The sequence below is a fragment of the Eumetopias jubatus genome, unplaced genomic scaffold, assembly GCF_037043125.1.
Source record: "Eumetopias jubatus isolate StellerSeaLion01/CBP00866 unplaced genomic scaffold, mEumJub1_p1.0 scaffold_4, whole genome shotgun sequence".
Classification (NCBI taxonomy): Eukaryota; Metazoa; Chordata; class Mammalia; order Carnivora; family Otariidae; genus Eumetopias; species Eumetopias jubatus.
Window position 1 is genome coordinate 137,867,586 of NW_028274810.1, and position 17,175 is coordinate 137,884,760.

The 17,175-nt window shown below is 39.5% G+C and overlaps 1 protein-coding gene across 1 annotated transcript in view; it reads left to right on the plus strand.

Moving 5' to 3' along the window:
• Positions 1-14,465, plus strand: part of RSPO2 (R-spondin 2) — a 127,795-nt gene extending 113,330 nt beyond the window's left edge. The window contains exon 5 of the mRNA XM_028111148.2: positions 12,666-14,465. Within this exon, the coding sequence (XP_027966949.1) occupies positions 12,666-12,781 (116 nt within the window). The 3' untranslated portion in view covers positions 12,782-14,465. The remainder of the gene's footprint in view (positions 1-12,665) is intronic.
• Positions 14,466-17,175: the final 2,710 nt, after the last annotated feature.

Here is a 17,175-nt window from a genome sequence, read left to right on the forward strand (position 1 = left end):
TTCCAGAGTGGCTGCACCAGCTTGCATTCCCACCAACAGAGTAGAGGGTTGCCCTTTCTCCGCATCCCTGCCAACATCTGTCGTTTCCTGACTTTTAGCCATTCTGACTGGTGTGAGGTGGTATCTCACTGAGGTTTTGATTTGGATTTCCCTGATGCCGAGTGATGTTGATCACTTTTTCATGTGTCTGTTGGCCATTTGGATGTCTTCTTTACAGAAATATCTGTTCATATCTTCTGCCCATTTTTGATTGGATTATTTGTTCTCTGGATGTTGAGTTTGATAAATTCTTTATAGATTTTGGGTACTAGCCCTTTATCTGATATGTCATTTGCAAATATCTTCTCCCATTCTGTCGGTTGTCTTTTGGTTTTGTGGACTGTTTCTTTTGCTGTGCAAAAGCTTTTTATGGTGACGAAGTCCCAATAGTTCATTTTTGCCCTTGCTTCCCTTGCCTTTGGCGATGTTTCTAGGAAGAAGTTGCTGCGGCTGAGGTCGAAAAGGTTGCTGCCTGTGTTCTCCTTTAGGATTTTGATGGACTCCTATCTCACATTTAGGTCTTTCAACCATTTTGAGTCTCTTTGTGTGTGTGGTGTAAATTAGCAGGCATTTTTTAAAAAAAGATTTTATTTTTATTTAGAGAAAGAAGAGAGAGCAGCGGGGTGGGGGGGGGGCAGAAGGAGAGGGAGAGAGAGAATCTCCAACAGATTCTGTGCTGAGCATGCAGCCTCAGGCGGGGCTCGATCCCAGGACCCGGAGATCACAACCTGAGCCAAAATCAAAAGTCCAACGCTTAACTGACTGAGCCACCCAGGCGCCCCTCAACTGTTAACAGGCATTTAAACTCAACTGCACTGGTGGGTTTGGCTCATGTTTCAGTACAGGTCCTGAGCCTGCTGCTCTGCTCAGATGGTGAATAGGATGTCTTTTTTAATGTAATTGCTCACTGATATTCTTTATATAGTTTTTATGGTGGAACTCCTGGTGATATCCTTACCTCAGGTATAGAAGTTTGGAATGTGAATCTCCTCTTGGATCTCTGATTCAGTGATGATTCATTTAAAATCATTTTGGGGCGCCTGGGTGGTGCAGTCTGTTAAAGACTGGACTCTTGGTTTTGGCTCAGGTGGTGATTTCAGGGTCATGAGATCGAGCCCTGTGTGGGGCTCTGTACTCAGTGCCAAGTCTGCTTAGGACTCTCTCCCTCTCTCTCTCTCCCCCCACCCAAATAACTAAATAAATAAATCTTTAAAATTGTTTCCACTAGGTCTTACATTTTTTTCATGTTAATTGTAAACTTTTGGTTTCTCATGTTTTCCTTTGACACCTCTGTTGAATAAAACTGATTGGAATATAGTGATGGAAGCAGTGCTTGGGGAATACTGCACATAGTTTTTGTGTGTGTCCATGAGCAGTAGCTTCCTTTGATTTTGGTTTGTATTATGTACTTAACAGTCAGTATACTTTTTCTGGAGAGTAAAATATTTTTTATTAAACATTAGGATGTTTATAAAAGTAATTACCCATGTTCTGCTCTTTTACTATCTGGCAGTCCCAGACAAAGATATTAGGATTCAAGATAACAAGGTTTTAGACTTTGTGAAACCTTAGAAATGTGACATCTCTAATAATCATTAGGTGTGTTGAACATGTTATTTAGAGTTACTTGTCCAGTATTTTCCCTCTAATTGAGATCCATTGCTGCTACTTGGGTCGTTGACAAAGATTCTACAATGACTGTAACATTTGTTTAGTCTCTACATGTAGATAGAGACTATTCATTTTGGCAAATACTTGTTTACTTTCTGTGTCCTGCAAGAGTAACAGAGAAAAAAATGCCCTTTATTGTCCTGGGCTTGTATCAAAACAGTGATGGGCCCAGCCTTCATTTTATGAATTTAGTGGTCCAGCCATTTCACTGTGAATGACCTGTTCATAGGGCATGTGAGCGTCTCTGATTAGAGGGAAGAGTGTTAGAACACTGACCTCCTTCTTCCTCTCCTCTCTCTCAGCACATCACATACCACAGAGGTGATGAGAGAGAGAATGGCACGATGGATAGGCGGGAAGCTTACGGACCAGACTGAGTCCAGATCTGAACTCTGCCATATACTGGCTCTGTCATCTTGGGTTACCTTACCTCTAAGATCTTCAGTTTTCTTTTCTGCAAAGTAGGACTAAAGATAGTATCTATTTTAAAGGAGTATTTTTTTGTATGAAATGAGTTATATGTAAAACACTTAGTGCGTGGCACACAGCTAACACCAGATGATGATTTAATAATTTGGATGAAGCTCAGAGTGCTTTCTGAAAGAAAAAAAAAGACGTGGAATATGCCTCCTTCCTGTTATACAGCTAATATTTTTATACCTCTGGTATTAAATATTTGACACAATATTTGTGTCACCTACTCTGGAGGGTACTTTTCTCTTTCCAATTTTTGAAGTGCCAACTCTATATCCTAGTTAGGAAGAAGCCCCCAACTTTACAGTAGTTTAAATGTTTTTGTCCAACTCTTTAGAATTTCTGTAAACTTAACTAGATTGTCTTTCAGAACAGAATCTTGTTAATTGAATGAATTGAGACATTCAGTAGAATAAAAGCAAGTTTCTGGAATATAGCCACAGGAGAAATGGGTCTGCTGTAATGTGAGTGATCTATACCTTTGCTTGAGCGTAAAGATAGGGGCCCTTTTCCTGGGTGCAGCTTGATGTCTGCTGCTTTCTTGGGGCATCACCACAAACAGAACCAAGGGAATCCCAGCACAAAGCAGTTTGCTTCATTTCACAATTTGAAAGTTATTTCTCAGCTGGGAAGGAGGTGGCCATTTATTTTTGAAGTGCTCTCACACCCTCTTCCAAAGTTGGTTCTCTCTCCTGCCCATGTTCTTTTCTGCAGAGTTTTATGCTCCAGACTTGCATGTAATCTTAACTTTGTGCTGAATCACCTCTGCTGCTTAACAATTCTGGATTTTCTGTCCTGAAGGTTTCACTCAGGAGTCAGTGTATGGCTGGGGAAGCTATATTTAAAAAACCTCCCTGGAGGATTCTGTGTCTGGCCCATGACCTGGCTTTTGGAACCACAGGTCTAAACTTCCAACTCCCAGCTGAAAAAGAAACATCCTGTGTTTTCTTCCCTTGGGCTTTGCTATGGGCACACTATTGATACTGAGCTGGAAATGCTAAATGTGTTGCTTGACCTCAGGAAACTGAGGCTTTGAATGCCTTAACCCCAGGGAATAATTAATATGAGAAATATACATTGTAGGCCAGGCCTATTGGGGAACTTAATGTGGCCCAAGGGAACCCTGGGGCTTGGTTGGGAAGGTTGATACCTTTCTTCAACCTAGTATTTACTTATTAATTTGTTTGTTCAGCAGCTATTTAAATGATTATGAGATCAAAGATCTTTTGCTGGGCACAAGGGATCCAGAGTATAGTGGAAAGAGTACAGGTTTTAGAACCTGCCAGATGTTGGTTTGAATCATTGCCGAGCTATGTGATTTTTGAGCTATTAACTTCTCTAAACTTATTTCCTCATTGGCAAAATGGAAATAATGCTTACCTTGCAGGCTGGCAAAAGGATTAGAAATAATACACATGAGGCACCACCTCATGCTATAATTAGCATTCATGTGCCAGGTATAGTATCTGAAACTGGACGCACATTTTCTTTGCCCCTCATAGGTGGTACCTTTGATATTATCCATTTAGAAATGAGTAAACCAAGCCTGACAAAAGTAACTCCTCCAAGATCACTAGCTTCTGAGAGGAAGAGCTCTGCTTTGAACCTAGGCCTGTCTGACACCCAAACTGATGTTCCTAACCATGTATCCTAGATGACTGCTCAGTCTAGTGTCATGTGACCCCCTTCCCCCCCCCCCCCCCCCCGCCCACCCAGGCTAGACCTGGGAGTGACCCATCCTGTGGGCTGGCCAGGCTTCCATGTTGAATCCCTCTCGGGGGAATATGCAATCAAGCCAAGAGACTGAGGTGTTATAAGAGAGAGGTAAGCTGAGAGAAAGGTCACGGGGTTTACTCGGGGCCAGGGTTACCTTTGTAGACCATGTGTAAGCTGAAGCTGAGGGCCAAAGCCATGTGGATAGAGTCCAGGAAAAGCAAGAGAGTTCATTTTATGATGGATGATGAAGACCAGGTGGGTTTGGTTCCTCACCACATTCAGTGTTTAGATCTAGCCCATATATCTTTGCTCCAATTCCTCTTTTAGTGAAGTTTGAATGAATATCTGCCACTTGATTTTTAGAAAGACCTGGAGTTTAACCAGGCATTAAAGTGTAGTTATTTGCATAGTAGCTATGATTTGCAAACAAAATTGCAACAGAAGGTAATAAAATTTTTAATGAGGAAGGTCTGAAGTGCTCAAAGGCAGAGGGATGGGATGACTTATGATCCTCCATGGAACATGCATTTCCTTATGTTACCCTGTGCTGGCTGTCTTTATGTGAGGCTTGCTACTTAGGTGAGCGGTAGGCTTGGACTCGTGGCCAGTTCTCGGATTTACCTAATATGTAGAAATTACTAATTCATTTTACTTGTAAGTAGGTCTTTAAGTTCCATAGAAATCGTGTGGAATCCAAATTAAATAAATGCTTGCCATATGATGATAGTCCTAAATATAATGGACTTTTTTTTTAAATTTAATGGTTATTGATTGAAGACCAAGAAGAGAGTATTAAATCCTCTTATTCTAATGGAATTATCTTAAAAGGTATCTTCTGGTCTAGTATGAAGTCAGCTATGGAGGAACTTGAAATTCTCTGGTTTTCCCATTGGTCCTAATCAAATGAAATCAGTTGTATCATTTTCTCTGCAACTGAGTGCAGAGTTTTCTGACTTAACTGAAGAGTGCCAAATGAGCCTCATCGTTTTCTGCAAATTTTGAGTAAGTTTAGGGTATGTAGCTATGAAACATTCCAGCAGAATGGTTTGAGTACTGAATTTTTTTTCACAATATTCAGCTAAGAAGGTATGTGCAGCACTTACAGTACACTGTACATATTAGGAATGCCCACCATCTCAACTACCTTACCTAGGAAACTTCTAGATTGCACCTTGCTAAAAGAAAAAGTGTTGAATCGATGCTGTGTACATTTACAGCCAGTCTTAGGTTACAGATGATATTGGTGCAATTCATAAAAGGGTTTTCAGTTATGATGAGGCTCAGAGAAAGATGTTTCTTCTAATACTTTTCTGCCTCTCTTGAAAAATAACTCTAAACTGTGTCCTTATCCAGTGACCTTTAAAGCTGTAAAAGTATATAAGAAAGAGACCTTGGAACCTATTTGCCCATCCAGCTCAGCTGCTAGGAAGCTGTAGGAAAGTGGGTGGGATGCTCTAGGTTTTCTGTGCCTCACTTTGCATCTTCACCATTTAGTGGAATAGCGCTAGAGCCAGGGTAGTAAACACCTGCCATACTCTCTGTTTCTCCACCCTTCCCAGCACGGCCAGCTGATGCTCATCCTGGGAGGCCAACGTGATCAGAGCCCTTTGTCAGCAAATGGCACCTGACAACCAGCTTTTATAGTTGGTATTAAATCTATGGGCTCTCCCCGGACCAGAAGATAATGAAGATCATTTTTAGTTTGACAGCTCTATTCTTATCAATGAGAGATCCAAGAAGTGGACCTTGTTCTTAGCAAGTAGTTTATATTCACTTCCCCATAAAATTGCAACCTGAATGTGAGAGGAATGCTTTTCTCCTAAATCACTGTTTGAAAAGCAAGATGTATCGGACTTTTTTCTCTCATTCTCTCCCTAGACCCTGACATCTTCTTAACAGCAGAGCAATGATTACTTTTCATTGTGCTGCACTTGGACTTTGCTATCTATTCTTTAGTTCACTATAGAGCTTACTTTGGCTTTAAAGGAAAAAGAAATAAGGCCTCTAACTGGGGTTAAAAGAAAGTATTTAAGAAGTGAGAGCTCCAGAGCGCCCCTGTTCACATTTTACGCCAGGGATACTTACAGTAAAGGTGAATCACTGCCCCCTTGTGGTAGAATTACATATTTATTTTCTCACACAAGTGAAGTTGAGTGTAACGTGTCTCTGCTACCTTGAAACTTTTCAATGAAGTTAGTTATTATGAAAAGAACTGTAGGTATTTTTGAAACCCCCCTCTCCTTGTTTGTTTGTTCTCACCTGTCTTAAACTCCATGGAATCTTGTCTGAACTGATTTTTTTTTTTTGAGGTACCAGGTATCTAAGAACTTAAATGGAATGGCCCACGTTATATGGAAGATACCCAAATCTCATTCAAATTACTTTTCTGTGGTCCTTGCCACTTCAAATGAGTTTGTAGGGTTTTGGGAATGTCTTATTACCCCTTTAGAAGTCTGCACACGAACATTCTTCTTCAGAGCTATAAAATGGGGAAATTTTGAAATAACACGTCCAGGAATCTTTATTCGCAAAGGTTCAGGTGATCTTTAGGATTAGCTTTTCTTCCAATTTCATAATATTGAACATGAAACAAGATTTTAAAACCAAACTGGGGCTTCCTTTCAACAAAAGATAGACTTCATGTCTAATAAAATGCCTTATAGAGGAAGAATGGAGAGGTCTGAAAGCCATTTCATCCTGTTCTTTTTACAAACTTTTACAAATAAAACAGTAATGCACAGTCATAATTGGCTTACTGAATTAGTTCTTTACAAGTGATCATAAATATACATAGGAATTCTGAATGACTTTCATGTTTGCATATTTGGAGAAGTCCATTTTGTCAACTATTTTTTATTTTGGATGGTTGTCACTCCCCACTAATAAGTTGCAAGTAGTTGTTCTGCTCACAAGGCTATCTCCAGGTTATGTGTACATTTTTGAAGCACATGCTCTTTTATAAAGATGAAATGACTGACCACTTGGAAGATTTTCACATTATGACTTGACGTTCAAGATGGCCCAGTAGAATCTCCTCAGCATATAGCTTGTTATTTTTCAATACTTGAAAATTTGTTGGTTTGTCTTTAGATTATTTTGTTCTCAAAGACAGTTTGATCACAGAAAACAGTCATTGATGGATTTGCCAGTCCTTTCTAAAGACCTCTCTCTCTGTAATATTTTTAGTGGAAAAGAGGTTATTTTAAGAAACCAGATAAATGTCACTAAAAACACCAATTAAAGAACTTTGTACTATAAATAAGGAGATAGAGTGGATACACGTGCTTAACTTATTCAGTTAATAAGTTTCCTTTCCTCTTGAGGCTCAGCTGATGTAAAATAGCCATTAATATGTTATTTGGAACTATTACAGACAGGGGAAGATTTTTATCTTAGACTGGGTAGATACACTGGTAGATTCCGGTCATGCTCATCGTATTTGCCTACTTGGATGCCTTTCTAGATGAAAACAACTTTGTGAACTAACATCCATTCTTAATGCCAGAAGTGTTGAGGTAGTTCAGTAGTTCTTAAGCTTTTGTATCTTAGATCCAATTATGATTGACCATTCCACTCAAAAGTCTGCTTACCACTAGAAGAGGAATGTTTTGTATTACAGCCTTTTCCTTATACCTATTTATGATAAATTTAGGGACATGCAATTTCTCTTAGCAACAAATTTAATTACTGGGCCTTAAGAGACAAATACTTCATAGTTAAAAAACACTATTGTTTTAGTAATCATAAAAAGAGGTCATGAAAAATTGTGTAGTAGGACATTTTGGTAATTTATAATTTTTTTCAGAGTTATATAGTAAACATCTCTATGCATAAATCTCTGTCCACGTTTAGATTATTTTCCTAGGATGGGTTCCTAGGTCTGAGTCAAAAGTTATGAATATTTTAATGCTTTTGTACACATTGCCAGATGGCTTTTAGAAAGACTGTATCAATTTTATATTCTCATAATGTATCCTGATGCCTGTCTCACCACATTCTCACTTTTTACTTTTAAGAATCTTGGCAGTGGCGACTCATTTTATTTGGCACTTTTAATTGTGAGATTTGATTGTTTCATATATTTATTAGCTGTTTTTATTTCCCTTATGGATTATAGTTAAGTCTTTTGTCTATTTTTATATGAGCTTTTAAAATATTTAGGAGCCAACTTGGCTCTTTTCCAGAGAATCATCAATCACTCTTAAATAAATAAATCTCTGTTGCTACTCATTCTTGGGCAAACTCAAGTTGCCCACATGAAAAAGAGAAATAGCTCAATTGCTATTCATTGTCTACAACTCAGTCCTTGTGAAGATGTGGAAGCAGCTTTCTCTGCTCCACCTCTAGTGTATCCTCTGAAGCATGACAAAGTTCCCCAGCTTGGTGGATTTCAGACTTTTTGTCCCTCGGTTTCAGCTGCTTTGAAGAATGGCCTGATCTCCGAGATGATCCCCAAATCTCCCTGGTGAATTTCATAAATATAGTGAAGCCCGGGTTTCAAGTTAGCATCACAAATTTATCATTAAAATTTAACAGAAAATAGTCCTGGTTTCAGATGATCACCTTTGTCATCACAGTTGTGGCTCTAACAGCGGAAATTACATTTGTCATAATTGTGGCTTACTGTCCTGTGTGTGTGTGTGTATGTGTTTGTGGAGAGACTCTTTTTCATAGTCACAGCTACTGAATTATTCAATTTTCTTTCATTGCATTTACCATTAGAAAGTCTTCCTCAAAGTACTTAGTAATCTTTATGGAAAACCTGTACAACTTTTGTACCTTACTAATGGATGTTCCGGAACCATTGTTCCAATTATGAAAAAACTCTTACCTAAACCTAGTGAGAGGAGAAACCTTTTGAAGACTTTCCTCGACTTTGGGGCTTAGGAAAGAATGAAATTCATGCCTGCCTGGCAGTGGAGTCCGTATTTTCACAGCTTCATGTAATTTGTGAGTCTGCCTGGTATCTTGCTGGAAAATAATCTATCCTATTTCTGATTTCAATAGCAGTAATCGACAGCTGGACTTTAGGAGTATTTCCATAAGGGGCTGATCACCTTTCTCTGTAGAAGAGTTGTTAGGTTATCCTGTTGGACCATTTCCACATGTGTGCAAATCAATATAATTATGTTGTTTAGAGTGTGGTTTTGATGGTATCTTTCTAACTTTGTTCATTTTGAGGATGATCTTACCTTGCTCGTGATATTTTATACAGCTTTCTGCTGAAAGAGGATCATAGCATCTTCATTCCATAAATGTAAAAACAGAGTCACAAGGATGATGTGTTAGGAAACATCTCAGTTACAAGACCACACTTACCTACTGGTTCCCTTTCCTTCGGCCTTCCCTATTGAACCCCACTGCTTTCCTTAACGACTGTGATATCTGAGCCGGTCTTCTTGCATCTGTACAGCAGCGCTGAAGAGACTGACTGAGCAGTGACTTGTCAAGGCCACTGTATTCTTAAAGCACTCAGGACAAAGATATGCAAATGTATCCTTAGAGTTGGACATAGCTAGAGGCTGGTAATGTCATCATAAAACTCAAACCTTTTTCTGCTGATCTTGGGCAGTACATTTTCCAGGTTGTTGCTCGTGAACTAAAAAGAAAGTTAAATCCATGACTAGAATTTCTCTTTGGGTGACTGGCATCATACTTACCTTTAAATGCTTCCTGTCAGGGTGAATGTGCTTAAGAATGTGAAATAATCTGAAACTCTAGAAGGCATTCTCCAAATCTAATCTCCTAGCCGCAGGTGTAGAGAAATGGAAAAACACAAATTAGCATACTTGTATGTCCAATATAACTTACCTTCAAATATATAGATCAAAACGGGGATATGTATTTTCTGTTAGCTTTAATCTTACCGATTTCTTATGTTTAAAAATCTTAGAGTTCAGGGCGCCTGGGTGGCTCAGTTGGTTAAGCGACGGCCTTCGGCTCGGGTCATGATCCTGGCGTCCCGGGATCGAGTCCCACATCGGGCTCCCTGCTCAGCGGGGAGCCTGCTTCCTCCCTCTGACCCTCTTCCCTCTCCTACGCTCTGTCTCTCATTCTCTCTCTCTCAAATAAATAAAATCTTAAAAAAAAATCTTAGAGTTCAGAAGAAAATATGTACAAGACCTTTTTTGTACCTTAGGTTATATTTTAATATTTTTTTTATTACTTTGGGCTTTAAGTCAAAATAGCCTACTATGGACCACAAAATATTTTCAGTTAATTTAGGCCTATCTGTGGTCAGATCTTGGCTAACCATTTTAATTCTTCTGTATTTGCAATATATCCTACATGAGAAATGGGGCTGACCAGAAACAAAACCAAGCAATGAACCAATAGCCCAGAGATGTCATTCAAAAGAGACTTCTGAGGAAAATTTTTAGGGTTGTAATTCAGTCTTCCAAGCATCTTTAGTTGAAACCAGTACCATATAACTTATTGCCAATGGAATAATTGTACAACTTAAACTTATTTAAGTTTCCAGAAACATTGCTGAAATTTTGGCCACACTATGAACTATTTTATGCAAATACTAAGAAACTTTCCTATCACACAATATTATATCAGCCAGCAAATCCAAAGACCATTTGCTATTGACAGTTACATCAGAATGATATATTAAGGAAGGGGCATGAAATTGTCCCTCTCTTAAAATAAGAATTTCCAGTCATTTAGCATAGATTTTCTGTTAGTGAACGTACTGCACATTTTTCATTTGAAAAATTGAAATGGTGAATGGGAAAAGATTTCTTGAACAAATACTTAGTATATTTTTATCTTAACACGTTTAAACATCTATTAATATTATTTTTCCATTTACTCAATTTCAATTTGCTTTTAAAAGAAACTCCAAGCTTTAAATAAATTAAACATGAGCTCATTTTTACAATGTAGTCAGCAATGATTTTGACTAAGGTTTTTGTTGTTTGTTTAGAGAAAATCTAGAACTAAGGAGATCTTCAAAAACTTTACAATTGAAACTTCTTTTTAAATATGCAATTTTATTTTAAGTGTTTCATCTGTCTGCCCTCATTAGGTGTGTCTCATCATTCAATCTAATGTTACTAAAATAGTTGTAACTTTACAGCTTCTTTGATTAATGATGGTTTGGACTAAGGTTTCATTGGGTAGGATTAACTATGTTTAAAGATGGCAAGATGCCATTAAAACATTAATGCCAGAATTTAATAAGAACCAGAAATTAACTTCAGGGACCTTCATGATTTAATGTGAGGGCACAGTCATATTCTGATTATTTTAATGTCATGTCCTCTTAAAAATAAGTTATCTTGTGATAAAGTTTTACTTAGCAAACACTTGTCGATTGTCAACTATGTGCCAACCAAGTGACTGTTTTTCATCTTCAAACAAAATGAGAAATGCCTCCCTTGTTTAGAAATCTCCCAGGCTCCTGTAATCTACTATGACTCTGCTCTCCTGAGGCAGGGATCTAGCTGCCTAATTTCTGGTCTGTTTCTTTCACATCTCCTACATGAGCTGCCACCTCCATCGTCTCGACAGAAAAGCTGCCCAGCTACATCTCTGTCATAAAGGGTCTTGGAAGGTTGGAAAGCATGCATTAGAATTGAATGTCCAATTTGTGGTACTGATTACTACGGTGTCGAAGAGCTACACTTCACAGAAAAGTTTTGTAGGACTACACAAGTAGAACGGAAGGAAGGGTGGGTAGGAGAGGAGAGTGGAGCCTGGTGAGGGAAGAATCTTTGTGTTCTGAAGGTGTATGGTGATGACTTAATTTCTGCAAACCTCAGTGACCTTTAAGCTCTTTTCTGCTCTAAAAATCCCACGATTCCTGTGTTTAGAACCCAAAGAGGGCAATGGACCTAAAGCAAATGCCTGTTGTTCATTTCTCTCACGATCTTATGTATATATACTTGCAAAGAAATGTTGAGACGTTGTAAAAACTATGAACCATAACCACAAAACACAAAAAGTGAAATACAGCAGAGGCAAAGGGAAAACTATATTCAAAAACTCCTGATGGAGACAAACCTCAGCGATTTCACTGTTGGCCCGGGCTTCCTGGTGGGGAGGGCAAAGAGGAGGAACAGGATTAGGTGGCGGAAGACGCCTCTCCTCAGTTCTTCGGGAACAAATCAGCATTTTTCTTGTTCACAATAGTAAGAATAACTGGTCTAGGGGATTTGTGTATGAAGCCCTAAGCCACATAGTGAATGCTGTCCTCATGAATTTTGATAGAAAATGAAGTATACCCCCTCTGTCATTTCATACACTGGTCTTTGGAGAACAGGGAGGGAATGATGTTAAAAGCAAGACATTTCTTTTGCCTGGGGCGGGGGAGGGGAGGCAGGGAGAAGGGAGTTTGAAACTTCTGGTATATTTACTGTAGATAGATGCTTATTTTCTTTCGACCTACCAACATGTGGAGCAGTAGAAAGATGTAAAGATGTCTAGTAAAGGGTAGCATTGTTAAAAGTCGGAGGGAATAAATGGAATTTTTGTGGCAGGATGATATTTGCAAGACTGATCAGGCCGCTGGGAGGTTTTTAAATATGCCAGTTCCCTATAACAGGAAGATCAGTCTCTGTTTTAGACAGCATATCCAATTTAGTAAATTATTATTATTCCATCAAAATTAATGTGAACAATTTTCTCTTTGAGGCTGCTTTTTCCATAGGTGATGTTTTCCAGATGGGCTTTGTGTAAAACTCTTAATGTTTTGTGTTTTCTTTCCTAGAGAAGGAGCCGTTTCTGACATGTCTTCATTTCTCTTTCCCCCGGTGTAGGAAAGAGAGCCCCAAAGGCAAAGGAGAAGAAGAACAAGAAAAAGAAGAGGAAGCTGATAGAAAGAGCCCAGGAGCAACACAGTGTCTTCCTAGCTACAGACAGGGCCAACCAGTAAAATAAAAGACACGTAGGGTAGATTTTGGGGAGGGGGTTTGCTTTTGCAAAAGTGCACAAAGCTCCTCTCCACTCCTGGATCCTGGCGTGCGGCCTTTGTGCTGCTCTGACCAGTACCTGTTCCCAGTAACGTTGTGAATGGAGGAGCCACGAGCGTGGTCTCTCTTATTTATGCTTTGTTTGCATCTGGAGCCCGTGAAGGCAGGAGCCCATGACCTGAATCCATGGAAGCAGGAGTTAGGGGTCCAGCATGGGCCTTGGCTCCACGAGGGGCAGGAGCTGTGAGGCCATGGACCACCCCTGGACCCAGACTTGTGCATATTTATGGGAAAGAAGACACTCAGCAGGCCAAGTGCTCTTTCACTAGTGACCTTGATTTCTCACATTGTGCATTCGTTCGCAAGGATAAATGTCTGCCGAGATCTGCTTTGAGCTGGGGGTGGGGGGTGCTCCAGGAATTCCTGCTCAACTCCCCAGCAGCTCTAATTGTACATACTCTGTGGGGCTGCATATAAACCTCTTACAATGTATATTTATGCTTTCTGATGTGTAACAAGTCATACCTGATACTATGTCACTTTGTTTCTAGTGGTTCCTAACCATTGTCCAGCACATGGCTGTTCTAGATTTGCGAATTGACCAATGTTGTGTTGCCCCTTGACATTTAACTTTTTTTTTTCAGGCTTATTTCTCATTGTAAGAATAGGCTAAGCTAGTTTGTACATAGGCTCAAATGACCAGTGTCAAGGACTTTGTGTATCCGTAGACCTTCCCCACTCTGTGTCTCCTCATGCAGATAAAGCAGCAGGTGACAGGCAGAAGCTAAAACTCCTTTTGTGTCTAAGATGTGATGACTTCATACAACACAACTGAAAACATGAGGCATGACATGTAGTCCCTTGTAGTACTCATCATGCTGTTTTACCAGCTAGCTAATTTTTCACTTTTGTTTCAAACTTCAATATATATACACACATACACATATTTATTTAAAGCCATCCCTGACTTACCACGACAGGGTACCTACCACTTCTCTTGGGGTCACTGTAGAAATTACCATCATGAGACCATGCATAGCATTCGAGGAGAAAACAGGATGCATCCCTGTAACTGCTGGTCAAATCCTAACAGGTCTCCTTGGAGCCAGAATCCGTGTCCTCTCCCAGACAGAAGAGCCCTGTGGAGACTCTCCAGGGGACTTGCGGACCAGTTGTTTCAAAAACATCGTTGTGTAGTTGGGGGAATCCCTTCTTAGAGGCTTTGAATTGGCTTCTTCTAAAAGCATCATTATCTTCCTGGCTAATCCAGAAGAAAATTAGAAGAAAGTGAAATGGTTACAGATGTTTGAGGAAAACAAGCAAGGCAAAGCCTTTTTTCTCACTGTGCATTGGCCAAACTACCTCTCCAGCATTTAATTTTTGAGTCAAAAGCATCTTACCAGTGAGTATAAATGTCATATGCATTGTTAGAATATTACTGCTATGAGATAATAAGCCATATATGAATGTTGTATACAACTTTAGGGTTCGCATTTAATCCTAAAGTGTTCACCACCTTTCACGTCTATTTACACTAGATTCCTAAGTGGGGAGGGGGCTCCTTTATATAGTGCTTCATCGTTAATAAGTCAGTACCTGTTCTGTTTCTGAGATGTTCTTTTCGTGCATTAAAAAACTTCGAAATTATTCGTTGTGGAAGTTTTCTTTAGAGGTACATTTCTTTGACAACTCTACCCCTAAATAATCCTTTAAAAGCAGGCAAAATTTTTAACAACCAATGTTTGTTAGTAACTATACCTAGGAACTAGCTAGATATAAATTACACTAGAGTGGAGTGGTTAGGAGCTTTTTGTTTTGTTTTGTTTTTTCCAGATTATTTGGAGACAGGGCATGTGCAAGCCGGGGGAGGGGCAGAGGCAGAGAATCTCAAGCAGACTCCATGCTGAGCATGGAGCCTAATGCAGGGCTCGATCCCATGACCCTGAGATCATGACCTGAGCTAAAATCAAGAGTTGCACACATGGCTGAGCCATCCAGGGGACGCAGGAGTTGAGATTTTAGAGCCACGCTGCCCGAGTTCCAGAGTAGCCTGGGATAGATTCTCTCTCTAGGGCTCTGTTCCTCATCTGTGAAATGGAGGTAACAGTATTGTCTACTTATAGGGCTGTGTTTGTTTTAAGGATTAAATTAGGTAAAATGTGTAAAGTATGGTCAGCACAGGGTATATATTAAATTGCTACCCAAATTACCTGTTATTAATTGCCTCTGTTCTTGATATTTTATTTAAAAGACCTTCCATTCTTGTTAACAATATATTTATGGAAACATCAGTTCCCTTCAATCTATTGCTTGAAGCCTGGACATTATTTGCCCAAATTTTTATTCTTGTGGGAATTGATTTACAGTTGCTTCATTTCTAAGCCAGTTATAAGCAAATACACTACAGAGACACATACTACAGTGTAATTTATAGCTTCAGGGTAATACAAAGAAGATCTGGTGGTTTTCCAAAAGTAGCTATACCATATATACATATATATAAAATGTATGAAACTGGTTTTTCCCTCAGTATTTTCAGGGAGTTTAGCATCTGTAGAAGTAAATGATGGGATCACAACTTGGCCAATTAAGAGGTTTGGGTCGGGGAAATTGGTGCAGCTAGTCAAAAGGTACAAACTTAATTATACAACAACTAGATCATGGGGAAGGCAAGGTACAGAATAGGGACTATAGTTAATATTGTATTCTCTTAGCAATTTTCAAATATAAAATGTCCTAATCACAAACGTTTGACAGATTAGCACTTAGGAAAAGTCAGTTCTATGAATGTCTTTTTTAAGAGGCTAACAGCAATCACTGTATACATGAAATTTTCATGTTTTGCTAGAAACATTTGGAGAAAAGCTAGCACTTAGCCTCAGGCGTGTGATTCCTCCTCTAGATTTTTTTATCTTTTTAAAGGAGAGCTATGAGCAGGAGAGAAAAAAGTGAATAATGCTCTGTTCCTGTTAGAAGTCTGTGCATAGTCGATACTACTTGATAATATCATTAGAAAAGAGAACTAGTAACCCTATAAATGCGTCTCTATCTCGACCAATCACATCATCCTCCCCCTTCTTTCCAAAGGAATAACTATTGCACGCAAGCATCTGGCCTCATCCCCTCTTACTTTTGTGGGGTCTTCAGAATCCACTCCTGACCTTTCTTCAGCCCTTCCTCTCCCCGTGACTCAGGTACTATTTCTCTCAAGGTCTTCATTGTCCACTCTCCTGAAAAAGGAGTTTATGGTCATTGATGGTTTTGACTCTGTTCCCTTCTTATTGATTTCTTCCCCACCACTGCATTGTCCTTGTTCTCACAAAGGGAGCAATGACATTCCCCTTGCTAAATATGAAGAGAACATTTGCCTTGTTTGCCTCGATGCTTTTTGTGTGTGTCCTGCCTGCTATTTCCACCAAGTTTGATTTTACTGGGCACTTTTCAGAAATTTCATTTTTCGTTTGACTTCTATGACATTTCTAACGTGGGTTTTCTACTTCCCTATTTCTTTTGGTCTTTTCGAGTTCTTCCTTGGCCTAAATTCAAAGTACTGACATTTCATAGGTGAGCCCACTATTTAATCTTTTAAATTTAATCTCTTCATCTCCTCAACTTGGGAAATATGACCTTCTGGCTTCAGATACCAACTGCATGCTGTTGATTTCCAAACCCAGCTCTCTGTCTCCAGGTCTTTGGTAAGGATTTCCGAGCCTACTAGAGATCTTGACTAGGGAGCCACACACTTAAGCTCAATGTATTTGAAACTGAATTTATTACCATATCAGTCAGGCTCCAGTCAAGGAAATAAACCAGTTGAAGTATTTCAAACAGGGAGTTTAATGCTGAGAACTGGTCACACAGGTAATAAAGGAGACAAGAAGCTGAAGTGGGGATGACAAGACCACTCAGGTTAACAAAAGCAGGAAGTCACTATCACCCCTAGGGCAAGGGCGGTAACAGGAAGAGGTTGAGTGTCCTGAAGCCAGAAGGTAAGGCCACCCAGCTGGAGCTAGAACTGTAGCTGAGGCTAGAGCTGTGACCAAAGAGGAAGCTGGAACCAAAGACAGAATGCTTATCTGGTGGGAGCTAAAATCTTGGAACAGATCTTGTCACCCTGAGAAATGTTGCCTGGCTTCTTCCTACCTTCCAACCGCTAGTCTTCTACCCACACCTGCCATTAACCAAACCTGACTGGAAACCAGGGAGCCTGAGTAATGTAGTTCCCTCTGTAGGGAAGGACATAGACCCAGGAGCAAGCAAGCAAATAATCAACATAATCACTGACATCTTCCCACAAAACAATTCCCCTTTCTGCCTTCCCATTTAATCGTTAATAAAATCTTTACTTACATAGTTG